At 49.4% G+C, this 23,185-nt stretch overlaps 2 protein-coding genes across 18 annotated transcripts; one reads left to right on the forward strand and one right to left on the reverse strand.

Moving 5' to 3' along the window:
- Window positions 1-2,242: 2,242 nt before the first annotated feature.
- Window positions 2,243-5,595, forward strand: Tufm (Tu translation elongation factor, mitochondrial). Its single transcript, XM_005351213.3, has 10 exons — window positions 2,243-2,397; window positions 2,502-2,696; window positions 3,142-3,308; window positions 3,533-3,637; window positions 3,725-3,889; window positions 4,011-4,143; window positions 4,230-4,334; window positions 4,444-4,595; window positions 4,695-4,814; window positions 5,256-5,595. Exons 1-10 carry the CDS (start codon window positions 2,355-2,357, stop codon window positions 5,427-5,429), a joined length of 1,359 nt encoding a protein of 452 aa, XP_005351270.1. The 5' UTR covers window positions 2,243-2,354; the 3' UTR covers window positions 5,430-5,595.
- Window positions 5,596-6,363: 768 nt separating this feature from the next.
- Atxn2l (ataxin 2 like) lies at window positions 6,364-19,372 on the reverse strand. Of its 17 annotated transcripts, none has more exons than XM_013347909.2 (24): window positions 18,539-19,372; window positions 17,052-17,088; window positions 16,888-16,944; window positions 16,734-16,805; window positions 16,183-16,333; window positions 15,556-15,680; window positions 13,892-13,983; window positions 13,052-13,252; window positions 12,049-12,224; window positions 11,806-11,916; window positions 11,208-11,417; window positions 11,059-11,130; window positions 10,771-10,841; window positions 10,317-10,612; window positions 10,160-10,229; window positions 9,329-9,475; window positions 9,161-9,233; window positions 8,881-9,071; window positions 8,503-8,632; window positions 8,292-8,413; window positions 7,930-8,142; window positions 7,627-7,816; window positions 7,264-7,423; window positions 6,369-7,026 (listed from the first exon to the last, which is right to left on the reverse strand). In XM_013347909.2, exons 1-23 carry the CDS (start codon window positions 18,817-18,819, stop codon window positions 7,269-7,271), a joined length of 3,243 nt encoding a protein of 1,080 aa, XP_013203363.1. In that variant the 5' UTR covers window positions 18,820-19,372; the 3' UTR covers window positions 6,369-7,026; window positions 7,264-7,268. The 17 variants fall into 17 exon arrangements, with proteins under 17 accessions (XP_026637031.1, XP_005351274.1, XP_026637029.1 ...); XM_026781229.1 differs by having other exon boundaries at window positions 7,264-7,300; window positions 18,539-19,371; XM_026781230.1 differs by lacking the exon at window positions 18,539-19,372 and adding an exon at window positions 17,568-17,714 and having other exon boundaries at window positions 6,364-7,423.
- Between the last annotated feature and the right edge of the window lie 3,813 nt (window positions 19,373-23,185).

A 23,185-nucleotide genomic window follows, 5' to 3' on the forward strand; every position in this document is an offset into this window, starting at 1 on the left:
CAAAACAAAACAAAAACAAAAACCTAAAATTTGGATCTAAGGATATGATACTTTGGAAAGGAATTTCTTCATTTGTTTTCACAGAGGATGAGACCTTGTGAATTGCTTCTATCCCAATATGGTATGATAGACCATGCCCTCCTGAAAGGTTGCTGAGAACACCTTCAAAAAAATTACTTCACTCGACTGCTGACTGAGATGAATCTAGCACACTGGTTATACCATGAAAGACTTGAATAACAGTGCCCCCATACAGCAGGAAGCAGTTTGAAGAGAAATAACTGTGCCCATGTTCCCAAATATTGTTCATAAATGTTCTTTTACATTTAAAGGGGGATATGATATAGATATGAATAATTTCCATTGATATGGATTTTGCTTTAGTGATTTAAAATTAAGGTCAATTTTATTATATGTATATATATTTCTGATATGGATTAAGGTATTGTGATTGTGTAGTTCATTTAAAAATGTAATGTATATAGGTTGATAATAGATAATCATCTATAATAGTCAAGCTTGTAGTCATGTTAGTTAGATTTTCTAGATGTGCATAGATATATTTCAGATAGGCATTCTTCATATCTTTCAGAGACTACAGAATATGTCATTTTAAATGTTTTAATAACTTAGGACTTTTCATGACAATGAGACACTCTGCTCCTGGCAGCACCAATCTACTTCAAGAAGAAGATGGGCATCGAAGAGGCTCCTTATGGAGCTTGATAGCCATTTGGGCAAGAAACTGCTCTTGCCTGGACTATTGCATAAACTGGACACAAAGAACCGGCAGAAAGAGGACTGCTGAACTTGGCGCACACCTTTAATCCCAGCACTCGGGAGGCAAAGGCAGGTGGATCTCTGTGAGTTTGAGGTCAGCCTGGTCTACAAAGCTAGTTCCAGGATTGGATCCTTAGCTACTGAGAAACCTCTCTTGAAAAAAAAAAATTATGTGTATGAGTGTCTTGCCTCCATGTATTTAAGTGCACTGTGTGCATGCCTGGAGTCCGCAGAGGCCAAAAGAGGGTGCCAGATCCCCTGGAACTGGAGTTGCAGATGTTTGTGAACTGCTGTGTAGGTGCTGGGAACTTAACCCAGGTCCTCTGCAAGGGCACTTGACTGAGTCATCGCTCCAGCCCCTCTTCTGTATACTTTAGATAAAAAGATCACAAAACTGTGAGGAGTCTTGTACAAGATCCTACTAACACTTTAACTACTGTTCTTTATTTTTGCCTTTTCAGTCTGTGCTCAGGCCTTAGAACATGATTCCCAGCCTGAGTGTGTTAAGTGCTGGGATCATAAGTGTGTGCCTATATATAGAGCCGTTTGATTTTTTTTTTTTTTTTGAGAAGGAGGTGTGATATAGCTTCCTTGTTTGTGCCTAGACTTTCAATCATTATCTCTCTAGGGATGGAATTAGGGAATCTACAGCATTTGGAACAAATTCTGTCAATTGAGCTTTTATAGGGCAAATTTCAGAAAGGAGGCCAAGAGTTGAGTAGCTTCTATTATCATCTCGGGAGAGACGAGGAAGCTGTGAGAAAACAAGGACATGAAAGTTCAGTCACTGCTGCCTTTACACTTTTAGCCAACAGGCATTTACCGGGTATCTGCTATGTGCTCCGCTCTGGAGACTAAAGACTCAGGTTGTCAATTCTCAAAGCTGGTCTTCAACCTCGGTATTACATGAACAAAATAAGACGGGTGGCGCTATCACCAAGAAAATTTGTCCGGGCGTGGGGGTGCACACCCTTAGTCCCAGCATTGAGACAGACAGACGGATCTCTCGAGAGTCAAAAGGCCAGCCTGATCTACATGGCGAGTTCCAGGCCAGCCAAAGCTATGTAGTGAGTGAGACCCTGTCTCGAAAGAAAGAAGGGGGAAAGTAAGGAAGAGAGAACAGGATTCCTGTAAGAGACATGGGGACTGGAACTCTCAGGACCTCATCCATCCCTAACTCCAGTTATTTTTACTTCTCACAGGCTGGGAGATCTTCCCTATGAATTGAACCCAGCCCTAAGCAAACGCCTGCCGCCACGGAAACTACAACGCCCATAAGCCTTCGAGGGCGCTGGTGCATTGTGGGATGCTGCGCACTTTCCTCCTAAAAACGGCCCCTCAGGCTGAACTGTAGAAATTGTGTCCTTCCCCGCGAGACAAAATCCTCCTCTTCCGCCTTATACCCGGATATCAGTGGCCATGGCCATAAAGACTGGCGGCTAGAGGCTCCCAAACTCGCTCTCCCGACCCTCATTTCCGCCGGAAGTGATCTGTAGTAGCCCGTGCCTGTCCTTCCCTGCACGCGCGGGTTCCTGGTGCCTAATTTTCGGTCCCTGTCGCCGTGTAGTCCCACAATGGCGGCCGCCACCCTATTACGAGCGACGCCCCGCTTCAGCGGTGAGGGGGCGGGTTGGGTGCAGGCAGCCTGGAGACATGAGGGGCATCGAGGTAGCTGGGTTCGGATCCACTCCGTTGACTACCCCAAGCTCCTTTCCCCGCAGGTCTCTGTGCCAGCCCGACCCCATTGCTGCAAGGTCGGCTGCGGCCGCTGAAAGCCCGGGCATCGCCCTTCTTGTGTCGCGGTCTTGCCGTGGAGGCCAAGAAGACCTACGTGCGCGACAAGCCCCATGTGAATGTGGGTACCATTGGCCATGTGGACCACGGCAAGACCACCCTGACCGCAGCCATCACAAAAAGTGAGTTTGGGTTGGGTTATGGTTGGGGGCGTCCGGCAATGCCCTGTCAGCTGGAAGGACCAGAGCCGGGGTGTAGTGTCTGTAGTCTGTTGTTTAGCCTGGTGCCAAAACCCTTCAGATTGGAAGATGCAGGAGACTGGTTGCCTGTGCAAGAAGAGCTCTGTGAGGCACAGTCTGAAACAGTCTCAGTGGCATTCTGTATGGAGTGGTTTGAAAGGAGACGCTGTCAGTGGAGAAGTTAAGCGTCTGTGACAAGGACAAACCCCTTGGATAGTTCTTTTTGTCGTACCCTCCCTCCCCCTGCCAAGTTATCTTCTAGAAGAATTGGAGATTAGAGAGCATCATCCATCCAGATTGTTCATGTATGAGGGATTCAGGCGTGTGCCCGGAACCTCGTCTGCAGCGCTGAACCCGAGTTGAGAGGTGTGTTCTCTTCCTCCGGCAGTTCTAGCCGAGGGAGGTGGAGCTAAGTTCAAGAAGTACGAGGAGATAGACAATGCCCCTGAGGAGCGAGCTCGGGTTATCACCATCAATGCAGCTCACGTGGAGTATAGCACTGCTGCCCGCCACTATGCCCACACAGACTGCCCCGGTCATGCAGACTATGTTAAGGTGAGGGTTGCTGGGGACACTCAGAACCTGCTTCACAGGTCAGTGGAGGTTTGAGGGGAGGAGGTTATAAGATAGTGGTGGTGTTTGGATACAAGAACAGGGATTTGTGGCTGTGGGTGGTGAGGACATGGCAGAGAAGTGGGGATCTTCACAGCTACCCAGTTAGATGATGCATAGTTGAAGAGGTCCTTGAACTAAGCTGACTTTCTTCCTCTTCCACCCAGAACATGATCACAGGCACTGCCCCTCTGGATGGCTGCATCCTGGTGGTAGCAGCTAATGATGGCCCCATGCCCCAGACCCGAGAGCACTTACTACTAGCTAAACAGGTACGGGGGTCTGGAAGAAGCGGAATGGAAGTTAAGCGAGAAATTGGGTAACCAAGGATACCATCTCTGCCTCGTTCTCACTTGCAGATTGGAGTGGAGCATGTTGTGGTATATGTGAATAAGGCAGATGCGGTCCAGGACTCGGAGATGGTGGAGCTAGTCGAGTTGGAGATCCGGGAGCTTCTCACCGAGTTTGGCTATAAAGGAGAGGAGGCCCCAGTCATCATAGGTTCTGCGCTCTGTGCCCTGGAGGTAAAAGCAGGGGCTGCTGCCGTTAAGAGGATGGGGTAGAGCTTCCTTCCCTCTGTGTCCGGAGACTAGCATTCTGGGGAAGGAGCAGAAATTTCAGGGTCCTATCGTCTCTCTCCAACAGCAACGTGATCCTGAGCTGGGAGTGAAATCAGTGCAGAAGCTGCTGGATGCAGTGGACACTTACATCCCAGTGCCCACTCGGGACCTGGAGAAGCCCTTTCTGCTTCCTGTAGAGTCAGTTTACTCTATTCCCGGTGAGGCCTATGCTCACTTAGACCCCTCCCTATTGGGACCAGGGAACCCGAGATCTCTGTGACCTGCCCTGTTCCTTCCCTTGCAGGCCGGGGTACAGTGGTAACAGGTACACTAGAACGTGGCATTTTAAAGAAGGGAGATGAGTGTGAGCTGCTGGGACATAACAAGAACATTCGCACTGTGGTGACAGGTACAAGAAGGAAAACTTCAGACGCTGGGGCAGTCTCTGAATGACCCTTTCCCATTTAGGTCTTGTACCTGCCTTCTGCCTCAGACCACCTTCCTGCCTGTCTTTCTAGGCATTGAGATGTTCCACAAGAGCCTGGAGAGGGCTGAGGCAGGGGATAACCTGGGTGCTCTGGTCCGAGGCCTAAAGCGGGAGGATTTGAGGCGTGGCTTGGTCATGGTCAAGCCAGGCTCCATCCAACCCCACCAGAAGGTGGAGGCCCAGGTGAGGGCTCCAGGTGATAGTTTGGTTGGGCCAAGTCCCTTGACTAGAAAGAAGCAGGACTTCCATCCAGGTCATTCTACCCTTGCTTCTTTCCTCTAGGTTTACGTCCTCAGCAAGGAGGAGGGTGGCCGCCACAAACCATTTGTATCTCATTTCATGCCAGTCATGTTTTCCCTGACTTGGGACATGGCCTGTCGTGTCATCTTGCCTCCAGGGAAGGTATGATGGGGCTAGTGGATATAAAACCTGGCAGTGGTGGTGCACGCCTTTAATCCCAGCACTTGAAGATAAAACAAAGATTAAACAAATAGCTGGGTGGTGGTTGTGTACGCCTTGTCTCAAAAACAACCCAAAAGCAGAGTTCTAAAGATACAGCATGACACACAGGTTAGCCCTTAAAATTAAGTTGGAAATTTCGGAACACCAGAGAAACATGCCATAGAAAAGGTTGTGTTTGGTTTTGGTTCTTCCTGTTGTATTTTGTGAAACATGGAAGGTTCAGAAAACTGCTGTTGACTAAAACTGCATAATACCAAATTCCTGATCACGGTCCTTTACATGTGCCCAGATACTCTTTCACCTGTTATATTTCCCCATGACTTGACCGTTGACTATCTATCAGCAAGGTACTCTGCTGACTGCCTTTTCCTTCTCTATTAGGAACTTGCCATGCCTGGAGAGGACTTGAAGCTCAATCTAATCTTGCGGCAGCCCATGATCTTAGAGAAAGGCCAGCGGTTCACTTTGAGGGATGGCAACAAGACCATTGGCACTGGCATTGTCACTGAAATATCAGCCATGACCGAAGAGGACAAGAACATCAAGTGGAGCTGAGTCTGGACTTGTGCTCAGGTTGCTGAGCTTAGAGCTGCCTTGGCCAGCGTTCCCTCCTGTAGACACACACTGCATCCAAGCAGCGTACAGCTATGAACATTTCTCCTGTTCACAAGGAGTGGCCTGCCAGGAGAGGTAGGCAAATAAACTGTTCTGTGAATATCAACCTGTGTCTTCTGTTTGAATAGATGTGGAAGAACACTAGATCTGGAGTATCCCAAAGCCGATGGGTGTTTCTAGCATAAAGTCCACTCTGGCATACAAGCCAGACAAGCTCAGACTCTAATCATCAGTGCTGTAACAGCTTGAGAAAAAGAAGCTAGTTCAGTGAGTTTTGTGTGACTTTCAGCAAAATACAACTGTGGGAAAGTGATTATCATTTAGTGGTATTGGCTCAATTTCTGGCACCCTATGTATTTATGCAAAATGTTAAGGCTTTGACACAACTATTAGGTTCTAACCTCAGTACTAGGAAAAAAAAAGAGGGAAACTGGCAAAAAACAATGATGGTACATGCCTATAACCGAGGCCAACACAGCCTACCAGAGGCCCTGTCTCAGAAGCCCTGAAACACTTAAGATAAATTAGGGTATGTGCTCAGCTGTCAGTACCATCCATGGCAGTTCCCGAGGACAGACTTCTCTAGTGTTAAAGGGCAGTCAGTAGCTAGAAGCACCCTCCAGTTCTGTGCATTGCTGTACCATCTGTCCTGAGGGTACTCTTGCTGGAATATCAACCTTCCCTATTTACCACATCCCTTTCACTCACACACCCAGTATGTAGCCATACCCAGATTCTAGGGGCTTTTCTTGCCTTCCCCACAGCAAACATCTACCACTAAATAGTATCCCCATCTTTAGTCCTGGGAGAATAGTCTACTCTGCTAAAGAAGCCAAGCTTCTTTGGGTTACAGAATTCTAAATTTGGGATTAGAGTTTTGTCTTAACTACAGAGCAGAGTTCTAGGACAGAGACCTACAAAGAACACCTTTGGTGGGGCTGGAGGTAGCTTAGTGGTTAAGAGCACTTGTTGCTTTTAGAGGACCTGGGTTCTGGGTGAAGCTGATTTATTAAAACCTGACTTGTTTACTACAGGCAGGTTAAGTTAGTTTAAAATTTTATTTTTTTTATTTTTTTTTTAATTTTTTATGTAATAAAAAGTAAAAGTCCTTGAGGCATCTGTCTGTCGGTCTCTCACACAGGACACTCAAGTTAATGGGGTAGAACAGGGGGCCCAAGTCTGAGGTTATAAATAATAGAAAATAAAAGATCTTCCGTCTCCAGCGGGGGAACAGATGAGAGGATGGGAGGACAAGACTGGGTGGGACCCGGCAGGGGCAGAGCAGGAACCTCCCCCACCCCCGCTGGACCCCAGCCCTGCCCACTTCAAGGACCCCTCCCATTCAAGGTGCTTGGCAGGAATTCCCCAGCTCCCCAAGGGAAAGGGGTTGGGGGCGGGGCTAGGACTGGTCCGAGCTGCTGGGGGAAGAGACATAGATCACTCCTCCCTCCACTCATGGAGGTCTCAGGTCGCGGCCAGGACAATCTTCAGTTCCCCGGGGGGTGGAAGGGGAGCTGCTGGGAGGGATGAGATTGAACTGGTTGGAGGGGAAAGAGAGAGAGCAGGAGCATTAGAACCCGAGCAGCTGTCCCTCTGTCAATGCGTCCAGGGGGTGTGGGGGGTGTGGGGAGGAGCGGCCTCCTCCAGGAGTCTCAGGGGGCTGTCAGAAGCACAGGTCAAACGCTGTTTCCCAGTAGGCCAGAAAGCCCTTACTCAGTTGCCCAGCTCAGCCCCCCACGCCCCAGTCTGGCCCTGTCTGCTGCGCTGACCTTACCTCGGCTAAGTCAGGAGACAGTCGGGGTCACTGAGAGCTGGGGAGGCAGTGGGGAGGGGGGCTGCTGGATCACAACTGAGCGAGGACGGAGGGAAGCAAAGGACAGAGCCAGGAGCAAGCCCCTGGCGGCGGCGACTGTGGCTTCTGCCCACCCTACATACTTCACAGACAGGTGTGGGTCGGCGGGCGCCCTCTGGGACAGCCCTGCCTCCAAGACCCCTCAATCCCCACCCAGAACCCGTGCATCCTGCCCCACCTGCAGCCCCTCAGCTCGTCCATGCCAAATTCCCCCAGCTAACGAGAACTCACGAATCCTGTCATCGGCTCCTCCTGGAAATCCAGGCGCCTGGCCAGGCTGCTCACCTTGGGGGTGTCCGATGTAGGGGTAGGGTGAGGGTGTGGAAGCTGAGAGTGCAGGCACCCCACTCGGGGGCACCGCGCCTTGGGGGGGCCCCCCATGGCCCTGGGGGGGGTGCAGCAGCATCACCTGGGGCGGGTGGGGTGCCCCAGGGTGTGGGGGCGGGGCTGCTGTGACTCCAGTTTGGACATGGGCCTGTAGAGAGAATTTAGTGCCCAGTATGACAAGACACTTGGAGATCCCTTATCCAAAGAGGGCTGCAAAGTGGTACAAGCACTGAAATGGGACAGCGTATCCCCTGGTCCTACCTGGGTAACATGGGCCATGTTGGTGAAGCCGTGGGGCAGCTGCTGGTGGGGATGGATGGCATACACAGCAGCTGGCTGGGGAAAGCTGCTCTGAGGGGACTGGGCAGAAGGTCCCGGTGGTAGAGAAGGAGGTGTGCCTGTTAGGGCCCCTGGATGGTACAGATTCTGCTGTGGCTGTCCACTGCCCAGGTGTGGGGCCTGCCCCGCCTGGTGCTGCCAGAGTAGAAGTGAAGTATGAGTGTCACCCATTCTGCTAAGCAGGAAAACCGCCTGCTCATGTTTCTCTGCTGAAGAATGACCCAGCTCTATCAAGTTAGCCCTCTTCCAGTCACCCATTCAGAACTCCCAACCCCTCCTGGCACCTGAACAGGACTGGGGGCCGCATGCTGGGATTGTGGCTGGCTCCCAGTAGGTGTGGTAGCCGGCTGTGGCTGATGGCCATGGAGCTGTGTGGCATGGTGTGGATAGGATTGGTGAACAGTGGCTGCAAAAGGAAGGAAGACAACCCAGTGCTGAGCACATCAAATGGATAGAGGCCCACAGCCCAGTCAAAGAGTGAGCACCAGAACTCACCATAGAGGGCTTGGGGGGTAGGCTGCTCTGCAGAGGGGTACTGAGGAGTGGAGGATGACACAATGGCCTGGGGGTGGCTTCCAGATGTCAACATTCGTGGGTTACTTTGAAGCATAGGGGCAAAGACCGGCTGGAGGAAAAAACAAAGCAAAGTGGTAAGCAGAGCAGCCTGGAGAGGAATCTCCTGTCAGTGTCCATGTGCAAATAACTGTCTGAACCCTCAATAGTCATCTTAAAGATCCCAACAACCTTAATTCAGAGAGAAAAAAAAAAAGCAAGGGTTCAATGCTTTGTTATCGTCTGGACATTGCCACCCCCACAGCTGGTCATAACACTGCTCCCCTCACTCCAATTGGATCTCAGAGGTGGACTCTGTACCTGTGAAGGGTAGTGTGCCATGGGCTGCATCATGGCAGGCTGGCCTGGGAACTGCTGTGGGTTGTAGGGGATGTAGGAGGAATAAGGTGTGGCAGCCACTAGGGGTGGGCCAGCAGCAGCAGCAGCAGCCTGCATCATCGGAGGGGCTGAGGCTGGCTGGTGTTGGTCTGAGCGCTGAGGGGGAAGTGAGCCTATGGGTGGAGGGTAAAAATGTAAAACTCAAGCTCCAATGTCTAGACACTAGACAACCCCAACCATCCTTCCCAACAAGCCTGCTCACCTTTTGCACCCCGGTACTTGCCCTGCTGCCCAGGCACCGAATTGGAAACAGGATATGGATACATCTGAGGTGCCTAAGAATAGGTAAGAACTGGGGCTCAACAGGTTGTTCATCAACGTTGAGCTAGACTTTCAGCATTTTCCTTGGCTCACCTAGTCTCTCTCCTACCTGCACAGCTGGTCCCATGTGGATCTGAGGTATATATGAGATGTACTGAGGACTGTAGAGCCCACTCTGGCCTGCTGTCAGCACCGGTATGGAAGGTGTTGAGTGAGTACGGGGCCCTGGTGAAGTTGGAGTACTGGTAGATTTGTTCTGTAAGAAAGGACATTTTTTTTCCTGTAAATTTCATTCCAGCCTTTTTTTTTTTTTTTTTTTTTTTTTGTGGTTTTTCGAGACAGGGTTTCTCTGTGGTTTTGGAGCCTGTCCTGGAACTAGCTCTTGTAGACCAGGCTGGTCTCGAACTCACAGAGATCTGCCTGCCTCTCTCTGCCTCCCGAGTGCTGGGATTAAAGGCGTCCGCCACCACCGCCCGGCTCATTCCAGCCTTTTAAAATTAAGTTAGAACCCATGGAATTTGGTGTACCAAGTCTCATACTTTTCTTTATAGCAAACCACAAAATGGGCATTCTTAAATTCAGAGAGCAAATAGGCAGAGAGCCCTAAATGGCTGCCTGAAATCCAGATGCCTTATGGGTTATCAGTTAAAGCCAAGTCAGTTGATTTGATGAAGCTCATAGTCCTGTGATACCAATACTTGTCATGACAAATAGTGAGAACCAAAGCAACCTGTCAGAATCAATCAGGAGGCCTCATCACTCAACCCTGGAGATGTGACTGTTTTTCCAAAATCAGTCTAACCTCTACTGTCTAGACTGCAGCAGTACCTCCTCACAGTGGAGGACAGTCTACTATCCTGACAGTGAAGTGCTCTCCTACACTGGTCTACTGTGCCCCACTCAAGGATACCCAAGTCTATATGCAACAGTCCCAGCTCACCACAGACAGCAGAGGCTTTGTTGGATTGAACTCCTTGGCATTGGGGTTCAAAGTAGACTTCTTTACTTGTCTGTAAGAGACGTAAAGCTAGCTCTTGAGTCATGCTCTTCACCAGCGCATAAGCAAAGATGTTCCCCCATCTACCACCACCACTTACTCAGTAACAGGGCCTTCCTCTTTGTCATCTCCCTTGATGAGGCCTACTGGGGGACTGCCAGTTTGGCTGGGGCAAGACGGTGGTAGCTGCTCTGGCCCCTCAGTACCCCCTACTGCTGCCAGGGGTGGTTTGTCTTCCTTATCCAATATGGATTCTGTCTTGGAGGAGACTGGGGATCCCATGGGATCTGAAGTCAATAGGCCATCCACCTCCTTCTCCTTTCCTTTGGCCTCTTCTTTTAAGATCCGGGAAGGAAATGGATCCAGGCCGGTCTCAGGGGAGCTACTAGGTTGCAGCTGGGAGGAGAAATAATCAGTAAATCATACTGTCCACTCCAGACCCCAGGCTTTACCCCTACATTCACTCTTGCTGGATCTCATCTTTTCCCATCCACTCGGCCTTTGCACAGCCCCCACCTTGCTTCTATCCTAGCTCCTTTGCAAGCCTCACTCACCTTAAACTGGGCCCCAAACTTCCTCAGTTCTTCCAACTGAAATCGTTTCTGTTCATTCTGAAGCCCAGGGACTATGAGAAAACAGTGAAATAAGGAGAAAATACACTTTTTCCCCTGAAAGATTACATAGGCTAGTTAATAGGACGAGAAATCAAAGAACGAGCTCTTGAGAATTAAAGGATAAATAAAACCCAAGGCAGATGGGCACTGCTTTTGAATCCCAACAAACTTCCAAAGGGAAACACTCCCCCCAAAGTAAATGGGACCACAGAGTAAAATCACCCTCACCTTTCCCAGCTATCCGGGCCAGCTCTTGGGCCTCCAAAGTCCTACTGGGCTCCTTTGTTGAGAGTTCTTTAACTAAGGAAAGACAGACACCTTAAGATCCTGCAATCCAGTTACACTCTACAGCTTTCAAGCATCTACCTGGTTCTTACCATCTGTGGGGGCCAGGGAGATTTTGGGAGATGCTGGGGAAATAGAGCCTGCTCCAGGATCCACAACTGATGATGTCACAGGGATGGAGGCAGAGGACACTACTGCTGAACCAATGGGAGGCTCAGGACAGGAAGCTGAGACCGGGGCGGGGGCAGCAGACTTGGGAGACCGTGGAGGGTACATCCGGCCCACTGGAAGAAAAGGGAGAGCTACACAATGGTTACTGCTGACCAGGAAGTAGTCATAAGGGGAAAACCCAAAGAAAGTCTATAAGCTTTTTACACCCAGGGTCATAATATAAGCAGGAAAATGCTAGCATCAGGTAGCACAAAAGACTGGAGATGCTGCAGTTTCCACTGCTCTAAATGTTGCTAACAAAACTGAAGTCTCAACGAAACACCTGACAACCAGTGACACTAGCTACAGCTCTTGGAACAACATGTTAGAACTGAGGGAAACCAAGTTCTTCCCCAAAACTATTAAATTTAAGACTCCCTGACACCAAGCATCAACAAACTGCTTCCCAGCATTTTAACAATTCAACTCATTTATAAACCTCTACCCATGCCTGCAGCCATCCCCAATGAAGCTCTCTACCTGCAGGTGCTGGAGGAACAGAAGCTTCTCCAGAAGGCCTATTGTTGGGCGAAGATAAAGTCTTGGCACCTCTCAAAGGGCGCTGTGCCTTGGGGGACATGCGTGAAGGGCCTGTTTTGTGGAAAAAAAAAAATTTCACTGTTTATTACATTAACACAGACACATCACCCTGCCAACTACTTAAAATCCTATTAATCACCCTTCCTACCTTCTTCCCACTCCTTCTGCCACATCATAACCTACCTCCATTGATACCACGTGTCTCAGACCCAGGGCCAGGGCTGCTATTGTCAAGATGGTGAGGTCCACGAGGTGGCAAAGAGCTAAGACCAGGTCGCCCTCCTCGAGAGCCGCTGCATCGAACTCCTCCCCGGGGACCTTCCCGAACTCGTTGAGGCAGAGGGATATACTTCCCTTCCCTGCGGAAAGGCTCAAGTAAGGGAAGGAGGCCCCCAAGTCAACCACTTTAACAACAGAGAGCCTATGTCAATCCTTGTACCTGACACGTTTTCGCTATCAGACCTCATCTGTCAGAGTCCAATGTAGCTATGAATTTACGACCTTATTTCTCAACCCAGATCAAGCCCAAGTGGCCAAGAGCTTCATAATTTTACTGTTCTTCACCTATCAGAAAGTCCCTTTTATAAGATGCTGCGTATATGAAATTTTGTGACAGAAGAAAACAGCACACACAAATACATTATGAAGAGACATTTCATACAAAAAAATATTATTATTATTATTATTTCGAAATAGGGTTTCCTCTGTGTAGCCCTGCTGTGTTGGAATTAGCTCTGCAAACCAGGCTGGCCTTGAACTCAGAGATCCGCCTGTCTCTACCTCCCAAGTGCTGGGATTAATGGTATGGACCTACTGACCTCCTGGCCCCCCAAAACTTTTAAACCTCTTCAAGTCTCTTGCTGCAAATTACCAAATTTCAAGGCCTTCAGTCTAAACTTCAAAACTGGGAGCCACTAGGTATTAACCACACTCAGTAAGGTGGTGGTGATGGTTAACAACAACTTAAAAAGTTCTTCCTAAGCCAGGCAGTGGTGGTGCATGCCTTTAATCCCACCACTTGGGAAGCAGAGGCAGGTGGATCTCTTGTGAGTTCGAGGCCAGTCTGGTCCTACAAGAGCTAGTTCCAGGACAGGAACCAAAAAGCTACGGAGAAACCCTGTCTCAAAAATCCAAAAAAAAAAAAAAAAAAAAAAAAATAGTTCTTTCTAGCTCCCTCAGGAATTACCTGGACACCAAGCTGGGGCTTTCCCGCCCAGACCCCTGCCGCTGAACTGCGCTGTGCTTCTCCTCCTCCGTTCGCCCATCATCATTTTCCATGGCAATCCGTAGGCGGTACTGGGGACTTGACTCAATCTCTCTAGCTAACTGGGCTGCACGCAGCTCTCGCTGCCGAAACTCTTCTGAGTTGTCCTTTTCCAAGGGAACCCTAAAAATACACCCAAAAAGATCAAGGTCCCAGTGTAAGAAAACAATGTAAAGACAACACTGCTTTAAGTCCATGACCAGTCAAGTCCATGGCATTCAATCTATTATTCTGGTTTTTTCCTTTTGTAAGGTTACAGGTTGAACCCAGCACCTTGCTCATGTCTGACAAGTGCTCCACCAGTGAATTTAACCTGCAGTTCAATCAGCATATATTCAATAGACAGCTAACAAGTGCTAGGCAAAGCACCATGATACATTCTCAATCTGATACTGGGGACTCAGATTAGGTTAGGCTGGTTGGCCAACAAGCAAATCCTAGCCTCCAACCTGTTTTTGCTTTTCCAGAAATAGGATTACAAGGTATAACTACCACACTTGCCCTTTTATAGGGCTGCTGAGGACACAACTCAGGTCCTTACACTTGTACAAGTACTTTACAGCTGAGTTACATTCCCAGATCAGCAGTTACTTGTACCCACTAGAAAAGCAGTTCAGCAGGCAAACCATGAAGGACTACTTATAAACCGAAAAACACATTACCATACAAAATCTGTTCCATTCTGAGGGGTGCCTTACTGAACAGCAAGTCCTGCACTGCAACCACCCAAAACCACCACCCTCAAACTTCCAAAACACTTACGTGTAAGAAGATAAACTGCTATCATAGGTGGTCTTTACGCCATAGTTCTCTTCGTTAAATTTGAACATCTCATTGGGATCCCATCCATTGGACTAAGTAAGGACAGAACAGAAAGAATGTTTAAAACCCACGAACGGGAACTGACATGCCATTCCTTTCCAACTAGTTAAAAACTCCTGTACAAATTGAACAAACCAACATATGTTCATTAAAATTTTTTTTCAATTTTACTTTATTTTTTGAGAGTTACATTTTCTTTTTTTTTAAAAGTATTTATTTATTTGTTATGTATACAATATTCTGTCTGTGTGTATGTCTGCAGGCCAGAAGAGGGCACCAGACTTCATTACAGGTGGTTGTGAGCTACCATGTGGTTGCCGGGAATTGAACTCAGGACCTTTGGAAGAGCAGGCAAATGCTCTTAACCACTGAGCCATCTCTCCAGCCCCCAGTTACATTTTCCTAAATGTGTTATGTTCTACTTGTGTAAATGGAGTCAGATTGCCTGGAATTAGAGTTATAGATGTTTGTGAACCACCATGGGTGTGTTGGAAATTTAAATTTAACCTCAGTCCTCTGGAAGAGCTTTTACCTAATGAGCCATCTCTCCAGCCCAACAAAATGTGGTTTTGAGAAACGTGGCCCAATTGCAAAGAGACTAAGGACTGCCTAGAGCCCTTGGTCATCTTACTTCTACACTCTAAACTCTGGAATCAAAAAGGCTATTATGGTTCTCTAAGTTTTCTTTCTTTCTTTTTTTAAATAAACAAAACATTATTTACATTGTAGGTCTGCTCCGGTGGCAAAGCAGGCACATGGAAGTCTAAGGACAATTTGCAGGAATCTGTTCCACTCCACCATTTGGCTTGGTGGCAAACACCTTTATCTGCTGAGCAACCTCGCCAGCCTAATTTACGAAACTTTAACTGAAGTAGTTGTTTTTGTGAAATACGAATCTATACAGCAGTCATCTTACTTCCTTTCTTTCTTTAAAGACAAGCTTTTTGTTACATAGTCCAAGTTGGCCTGGAACTTACAGTTCTCCTTTCTCAATTTCCCAAGGCTGGATTATAGGCATGAATCACCATGTCCAGATTATACCACCACCTCTGCCCCCAAGATAGGGTTTCTCTGTCCTGGAACTCGCTCTACAGACCAGACTGGCATTGAACTCACAGAGAACTGCCTGCCTCTGTCCCTCTGTCCCTCAAGTGCTGGGATTAAAGGTGTATGCCACTACCACTACCATGACCCCACTATACTTTTTTTTTCTTTTTGGATTTTCGAGACAGGGTTTCTCTGTGGCTTCGGAGCCTGTCCTGGAACTAGCTCTGTAGACCAGGCTGGTCTCGAACTCACAGAGATCCGCCTGCCTCTGCCTCCCGAGTGCTGGGATTAAAGGCGTGCGCCACCATCGCCCGGCTCCACTATACTTTTTACAACAAACAAAAGTTAATGCCATGTAGAAATGTTACCAGTTGTTAATGCAGATGGGAAAGCTGACCCTTTTTACCACCTTCCTTTCCAAGAACCAACAGTTGGTTCCAAGAACAGACTTTAAAAAAAAAAAAGACCCCTACCACACACAGCAAAAAGAATGACCTTCTAACTACATCAACCCACATCACCACATTCAGCCTGTCCTGTTCTTGGGGAGACTGTACCATATCAGATTCCAGATCGTAGTCATCGCTGTTGCTGTCGCCGCCCTCCCAACGTTGTAGCACCTTCTCCTTGTGTTCTCCGTTCACCTTAGAGTTCATGGCGATGGCTGAGTCAGTGAACTTGTCTGTGTGGCAGACAAGAGGAGCAAGAGTCAGGTCACACACCATTCTCCTCACCCTCACTCCCTGACTCCGTGTAGTTTTAGCTAACAAAAGAAATTTTTTGTTTTTGTTTTTTCGAGACAGATTTAGATTTTATGTTTGTTTGGCAACAGGTAGAAATATTAAAACACAAATCTATCTAAATGGGGTGGCAAATGCCAGTAATCCCAGCATTCAGGAGGCAGAGACAATTTGATGCCTAAGGGTTGAAAAGGGCTACAAAGAAAGACCCCACTACCCCCCCCAAACCACAGACCTAATATTAACTCAAAAGCAAAAGTTGGAAACTAAACAAAGGAAATAGGAGTAACTACACCAGCCATAATTCACTAGACTCGTAGACATCTACATGTATTTAAGAAGAACCATTCAATAACCTCTATCAAAAAAGATGCTAGAAGACATAATCATCATGTTCACCTGTGAACGAACTACCCAGGGAGACACAACAGTCTAGCATAATACCTTTCGTAGCATAATTGAAGTCAACATTCCGGAAGTGAACAAGCAGAACATCACTTGGTTTAAACACCATGGTGTCCACAATGTCTTCCCGCCGAGGCCCACCTGCTGGCTCAGATGCTTTCCGGTGTACAGCGTCTACTGCCAGCTCAAACTACAAAAGCCCCGTTCCCAAAATTCCAGGATCAGTATCAAAGAGGGGGAAAAAACAACTATTTCTTATCCTTTCTGATCTTTCAACACCAAATTCTCATGCTGCCCTGCCTTTCGCAACACCAGCCAGAGACCTTAGCAAAAGCCTCAAAACTGCCTGATGTCACCCAGCACACACCCTCAAGTTCATTCTACTACTTAGTTTCAGAAATAAGCTAATATGCCAGGTGGCGGCGGTGAACGCCTTTAATCCCAGCACTCAGGAGGCAGAGGCAGGCATCTGGATCTCTGTGGGTTCAAGGCCAGCCTGGTCTACAAGAGCTAGTTCCAGGACAGGAACCAAAGCTACAAAGAAACCCTGTCTCGAAAACCAAAAAAGAAGCTGATTTGAGTACACTGACCTTTGAGCTCAGGGTTTTGAAAATGCCCTCATAAGTGGTGCCATTTTTCACCTTTACATCACAAGTAGAACCCTACGAGGGTGGAAGATTAAAGTCACTGGAGGAAACTGAAACAGCACATTCCTCAAACACCCAATTTAAAGCTCTCACATACCACCACAGCAGTCAGGAAATGCAGCATCCTGGAGTTATTGTAAACACCTTCAAACACCTGTCACACAAGGGAAAATAAGAGGCGGCAGGTAAATACTTCCTTCCCTGACTGTACCATACATTTGAATTCTGCATGTCTCTACAGGAGGAAAAAAAGGCACTCACAGGCGACTGTGGGGGTCCCTTTCCGGTGCTCTGTCCCCTGTAAGAGAAAAAAAAACCTAGTTTTACAGCGAACTTTAGAACAATGTACCATGTCAACTTGCTGATTTAGGCTACCAAGCAATTAACTAGAAGCTCTCACATCCAAGGCATTAACTGTCAAAACATTTTCTCCAAACGCCATTAAAAAAAAAAACAACAACAACAAAAATTCAACAAACAATGGCTGTCAAATGCTCTGAACAGCCAATGCAATAAATATACCCTTCTGACTCTCTCCAAGAGACCACCACTTCATGCTTCCAATAAACCACTGCTAGAATATCAAGCAAATCAACAGCCCAATTCAGCGGCGAAGGTGAAAAGCTAGTGCATCCCAGATGCAGCACTACTTAGCTCAGTCACATACCTCCCAAAAGAAAAAAGCATTTTCAGCAGCCTTAGGCTACAAATCCCAGAAGGGTTATATTCTCTACACCCCACCTTTCGCCCTCAGTACTCATTCAGCCTGTTACCCACTCCGGAGGGATCCCCAATCGCCAGGTAACAGTGCTCCTCGACGGCTGATGTAACCGGCGGTTGAGGAGGGCGAGGAGGGGGCCGTTGGCGGGGCTGGGGGACCGCGCAGCCGCAAAAGCCATCCACCGGGATGCCTCGCCCGGTCTGCGCCTGCGCACTAAAGCCCACAGCCCTCTACCACCCCCTCCCGAACAGAAGTCACTGCGCCTGCGTCCAGCGCCACTCTCTATCGCATTGACACACCGAAAAAACCGAGGGCACCCACTCTCCACTCACCGACACCAGACACCCCTAAACCCTCATGCAATCCCTTCCTCCCCCGCCTATGCTTTACGTGTTACCGGGGCAAGCCAATGCCCGGGTCATAAGACAGCATCCGCGCGCACGTACGAGAAGGGCGCGCGCGCGCGCAGGAGCTTCCCAGCCTGCAGTCTTCCCAGTCGCCGCTGCTTCCGCGCCCCCGCCCACCCCGTTCCCTTCTTACTGGCTACACCGGGAAGAGGAGGGAGCAATCCGCTCCCAAGTCCCTCCCTCCCCATTGGTCAAACTGTGGGCCGCGCGCCCCCCCTCTATTGGCTACAGCCGGGGACCCCTTCATGCAGCTTACTCCCCATTGGCTGAAGCCGGGGACCGCGAGATCCTTCGTGGTAATGGAGCTGGGGACCCCATCACCTCCTCAACCCCCCCAACACCCTTTTCCGACCGAGCTGGCGGGACGCGCCCCGCCTCCCCTCAAGGCCCAGACCCCAGGCGGTGACTAGGCCCCGAGAGCCGAGCACCGCCCCTAGGCTCCCGCAGACCGCCCGGGGAGGTTTCCCTCCGACCTGTTGGCGCCAGGGGCTACCCCCACCTTCGTGGGGTTCTGGGCCCCAAGTGGCCCTCAACGGCGCCGAGCCCGGGCGCGCCTCGGCCCAAACCGAGCCACCGCCGCCGCCTCTGAGCGCTCCCCCGCCAGGAAGTCCCGTCCTCACCTGACGCTGCCAATAGCCACTGCCCCTGGCTGCGGTGGCGGCGGCGCCGCCAAGATGCTTTCGGCTCCGCGGCGAAGCCCGCTCCCGGCAGCGGCTGCAGGCCCCAGGCAGGGAGAGACGGCCGCGGGAGGCCCCGGGGGAGCCGTGGTGGCGGGCAGCGGCCCCGGGAGGCCTCCGTTAGGAGGGCTGGTCCCGCCGGGAGGCCGACGGGCCACGGCCTGTTGCGTGGGGGGCGGCTGCTGGGGCTGGGAGGTCTGTTGTGGCGGCTGAGGCTTCAACATGATGGCAGCGTCCGGAAGAGAAATTAGAGGGAAGGGAAAGAGGGCCAGGGGCTGGGCCCCCTCTGGAGAGCGCGGGAAGCGAGAGAGATCGCGAAGCAGGGGACCCGCCGTTGGCGGGCGGGGGGGAGCCCCGCGGTGTCAGGGGTGGATAGAGAAGACCGCGGCGCGAGGAAGCGCCGCGAGGCGGAAGGGGAGGGGGGGATCTCGCGGGCCGGTGGAAAGCGAGAGGGCGCGAGCCGGCCTGGAGCGCGTGCGCGTGCGCGCCGCTGGGGGAGGAGAGAGGGAGGAGCACGGGCGGAAGCGCCGGCGGGGGAGGGGTGCGGAGGGGAACGGCGCCGGGCGGTTAGTTCCGGAAAGGAGCGGAGGCTCGGCTGTGTGGCTCTGGCCGGTCCAGCCCTTGCAGCGGAAAAGCAGCTGCGCAGGCGCTCAGAGCAGCGCTAGGCTCTGGGGCCCGAGCCACCTTAAAGGCTGGCGGCTGCCGTTGCTTCACAACGGGCGTGGGAGGGGCCAGAGCTGTGAAGGGGAAGCGCCGGCCGGCCCGCCCCTCCCACGCCGCCAGCGGAACGTCAGAAAGTCTCCGCGGTGGTGTGAGGCATCACGTCGTAGCGTGAGGTTCTTCCGCCACTTGGGGCCTGGTGGGCGGAGCCTCAAGTGCCAAAAAATCCCTAGGACAGGAAAAATCTAGTACAGGTGACTTTAGGCAGGTGAGATTTTTTTTTTTTTAACGTACGGATGCGCATTAAAATGATTCGTGTGAGCGTGTTTGCATCCTAACAAACGTGCCCAGTTCTAAATTAAAATGCAGTAATTGTTCTTTCCGGGATAGGGAACCCCTGAAGAGTAGCAGTACAGGCCGTCTGAAGGCCAGACTTCCTAAGAGTGTATTAACAAAAGCCAGCCCAGGCTACATAGCCAGACACCGTCAAAAACTGTGGCTTACTGCTTGTCTATGAAAGAAGCCTTCATTCAAAATTAGGGCATCTGTGCTGGCTCACAGCTTTAATCCCAGCACTAGGAAGACAAGGTAGGAGGATCAGAAGTTTGAAGCCAGCCTGGATTATATAGTAAATTCCGGGTCACCTGGGAGACCCTCTTTCAAAAGGAAGAAAAGTTGGACATCGTTCCATACGCTGGACACAAGGCAGACTGAACCACTTCAGAGCTCAAGCTAGTGGAAGATTTACATAATTTGACCACAGCTAAATGGGAACTTGTTAAAAAAAAAATCCACCTGGGCAGTAGTTGCACAAGGCTTTTTAATCCCAGCGCTTGAGGCCAGCCTGGTCTACATAGTGAGTTCCAGGACAGCTAGGGCTATACAGACCTTGTCTCAACTTTAAAAATAAAATAGGGCTGAAGAAATGGCTCAGTGGTTAAGTGCTTACTGCTCTTCCAAGGTCCTGAGTTCTGTTCTCCACTGGGCAGCGCACAGCTAGGTCCCTGCAGCTTCAGCTGTAGGGTACTCCGCACCATCTTCTGGACTGTTGGCACACAAATGCATGTGTTGCATATTTAGTCAGACACATACGCATAATTTTTTTTAAATTATGAACTTAAGCATAAGCCATAACACTGGTACGTCTAAAGTTAAGGGAAAGAGAATAAGCCAGTTGACTATGTTAACACTTCAGTCTTGGGCTGGAGAGATGACTCAGTGGTTAAGGATGTGTATTGTTCTTCCAAAAGACCTGGGTTCAATTCCGAGCACTATGTCGGTCAGCTCATAACTGCCTGTTCCTCTGGCCTCCATTGGTATCCGCTCACACAGGCACACACACATTACAAATTAAATAAGAAAAAAAATGAAATTTCATTGATATAGGCAAGCAGAGTTTAGTCTGAAGAATATTCCTAGGGCGATCATTGTGGCACAATGTCCCTAGCACACAGGGTACTTGTACAGGAGGATGCCAAGTTTGAGGCCAGCTAATGTAAATACTGCCTCAAAAGAGAATGAAGAAGTAAACAGGATGCTCACTCTCCATTTGCCATGCCTGTTGTACCTCTTGAGCATTTGAGTTTGTAACATGCTGCTTTTAAAATTGAAATGGCCTGGAAGTAGCCACCACATGCCCCAGTCAGTTAAGAGACAAAGGCTGGACCACTTGCCTCCACACGTCTGCTCTGCACTGCTGCTCCTCCTTGGGCCATACCCAGGCCTTTGGGAAGAGGGTTAGCTGAGTTTGTCCTCTCTAGATGGCACTCTGCTTGTCTTAGGTGAGGCTTATGGCCTCATGGTTTTTGCTTAATTGCTGGGATTATGGAATCTCCAGTAGAGATTACTAGTCAGACATAGTTGAATCAATGGCTGGTGGTACCTATTTTGGTTGTTAGTTGCACCCTGTAGCCTCGGCATGTCTTGAACTCTCCACTATATTTTTACATCATGAGTATTTTCTCGCATGTGTATATGTGTACTGCATGCATGTATTGTGCCTTTAGAAGTCAGAAGAGGGTGTCATCCCTTGGGACTGTGGTTACAGGCTGGTGGGAGCCAACATGTGGGTGCTGTGAACAAACCTGTTTTCCTATGCAAGAGCATCAAGCACTCTCAACAGCTGAGCCATCTCTCTCTAGTTCCTCAATCCCCCTTCCTTTTTTTTCTTTGCTTTCTCCACTCCCCTTTGAGACAGCATAGCCCAGGGCGCCCTGGAGCACTGAGATCTTCCTTCCCAAGTCTGTGCCTTTATCTCAGCTCTCAGGAGGCAGATCTCTGAGAGTTCCAGGCCAATCAGGGATACACAGTAAGACTGTCTCAAAAACAAGCAAAAAGCAAACTAAAAATTTCCCAACTTGGAGGAGGGAAAATTTTGTATGTCAAATAATACACGTCTACAAATGCTAATAATACATGTCTGCGGGGCTGGAGAGATGACTCAGAGGTTACAAGCACTGACTGCTCTTCCTGAGGTCCTGAGTTCAATTCCCAGCAACCACATGGTGGCTCACAACCATCTGTAATGAGATCTGGTGCTCTCTCTGGCGAGTAGGCATATATACAGACAGAACACTGTATACATAATAAATAAAAACAAAACAAAAAAATACATGTCTGCAACATACAGTGGGTGCCCTCTGGATTGGGTGAGCTCCAAGATCTGTTGCTATCCTTCATCGGGTAGAGTGGAACTCTGCAACCTTATACTGTTCCTAAATATCTTTGCACCCAAACTGGCACCAAGAGCTGCCTCAGGTCTCCTGGAAAAATGTAGTACCGCCCTGGTTCGCCCTTTGCTCCCTTCCTGAGCACATCCTCCACCTCCTTCTCAAAAGAAGGCTCTGGCTCTCTTTCTTCTCTCCCAGCAGACACCCAAGCTCAGTCTCCATAGTTGCTGCCCATGGGACAGAGTGACGAAAACAGCAGCACTTGACTTCTTAATTTGGCTTTTATTGTATGTCTCCTATCTGCTTGTGGAAGGATCTCACTGTGTGATCCAGGCCAGCCCTGAACTCTTGATCCTCCTGCCTCAGCTTCCAAAGTGCTGGGATTGCAGTCACATGCCACAGTTCTGGGTACTGGTGGTTGGCACCTTACCAAATCCCTCCCGATTTGTTTCCACTGAGACTCTTGAGGCTCTCGAGACTCACAGCAGCTTTCCCTGGTTCATCAGTATTGACTGCATTCTACAATGGAACCTGGTGCTTCTCAGCCTCCTGCCTGCCTCATCCTCTCTCCCTCCACCCCTTCATCCACAGATTCCTGAAATAGGAATTGACCAGGGAACAGAGATCAAAGAAAGAGATCAAATGCAAGAGTTTAAAAACTGCAAGAAGGGGGCTGGAGAGATGGCTCGGAGGTTAAGAGCATTGCCTGCTCTTCCAGAGGTCCTGAGTTCGATTCCCAGCAACCACGTGGTGGCTCACAACCATCTGTAATGGGGTCTGGTGCCCTCTTCTGGCCTGCAGGCATACACACAGAATATTGTATACATAATAAATAAATAAATATTTTTTTAAAAAAAAGTAAAAAAAATAAAAACTGCAAGAAGGGGCCAGGTGGTGTTGGCGCACGCCTTTAATCCCAGCACTTGGGAGCCTGAGCAGGTGGATCTCTGAGTTTGAGGCCAACCTGGTCTACAGAGTGAGTTCAAAGACATTCAAGTCTATACAGAGAAACAGTCTCAGAAAAACAAAAAAAGAACTCATTTAAAAATTGCAAAAAGGGGGCTGGAGAGATGGCTCAGTGGTTAAGAGCATTGCCTGCTCTTCCGGAGGTCCTGAGTTCGGTTCCCAGCAACCACATGGTGGCTCACAACCATCTGTAATGAGGTCTGGTGCCCTCTTCTGGCCTGTAGACATGCACACAGACAGAATATTGTATAATAAATAAATAAATATTAAAAAAATTGCAAAAAGGGAGCCGGGC

This window comes from Microtus ochrogaster, chromosome 8 (assembly GCF_000317375.1).
Source record: "Microtus ochrogaster isolate Prairie Vole_2 chromosome 8, MicOch1.0, whole genome shotgun sequence".
NCBI lineage: Eukaryota > Metazoa > Chordata > Mammalia > Rodentia > Cricetidae > Microtus > Microtus ochrogaster.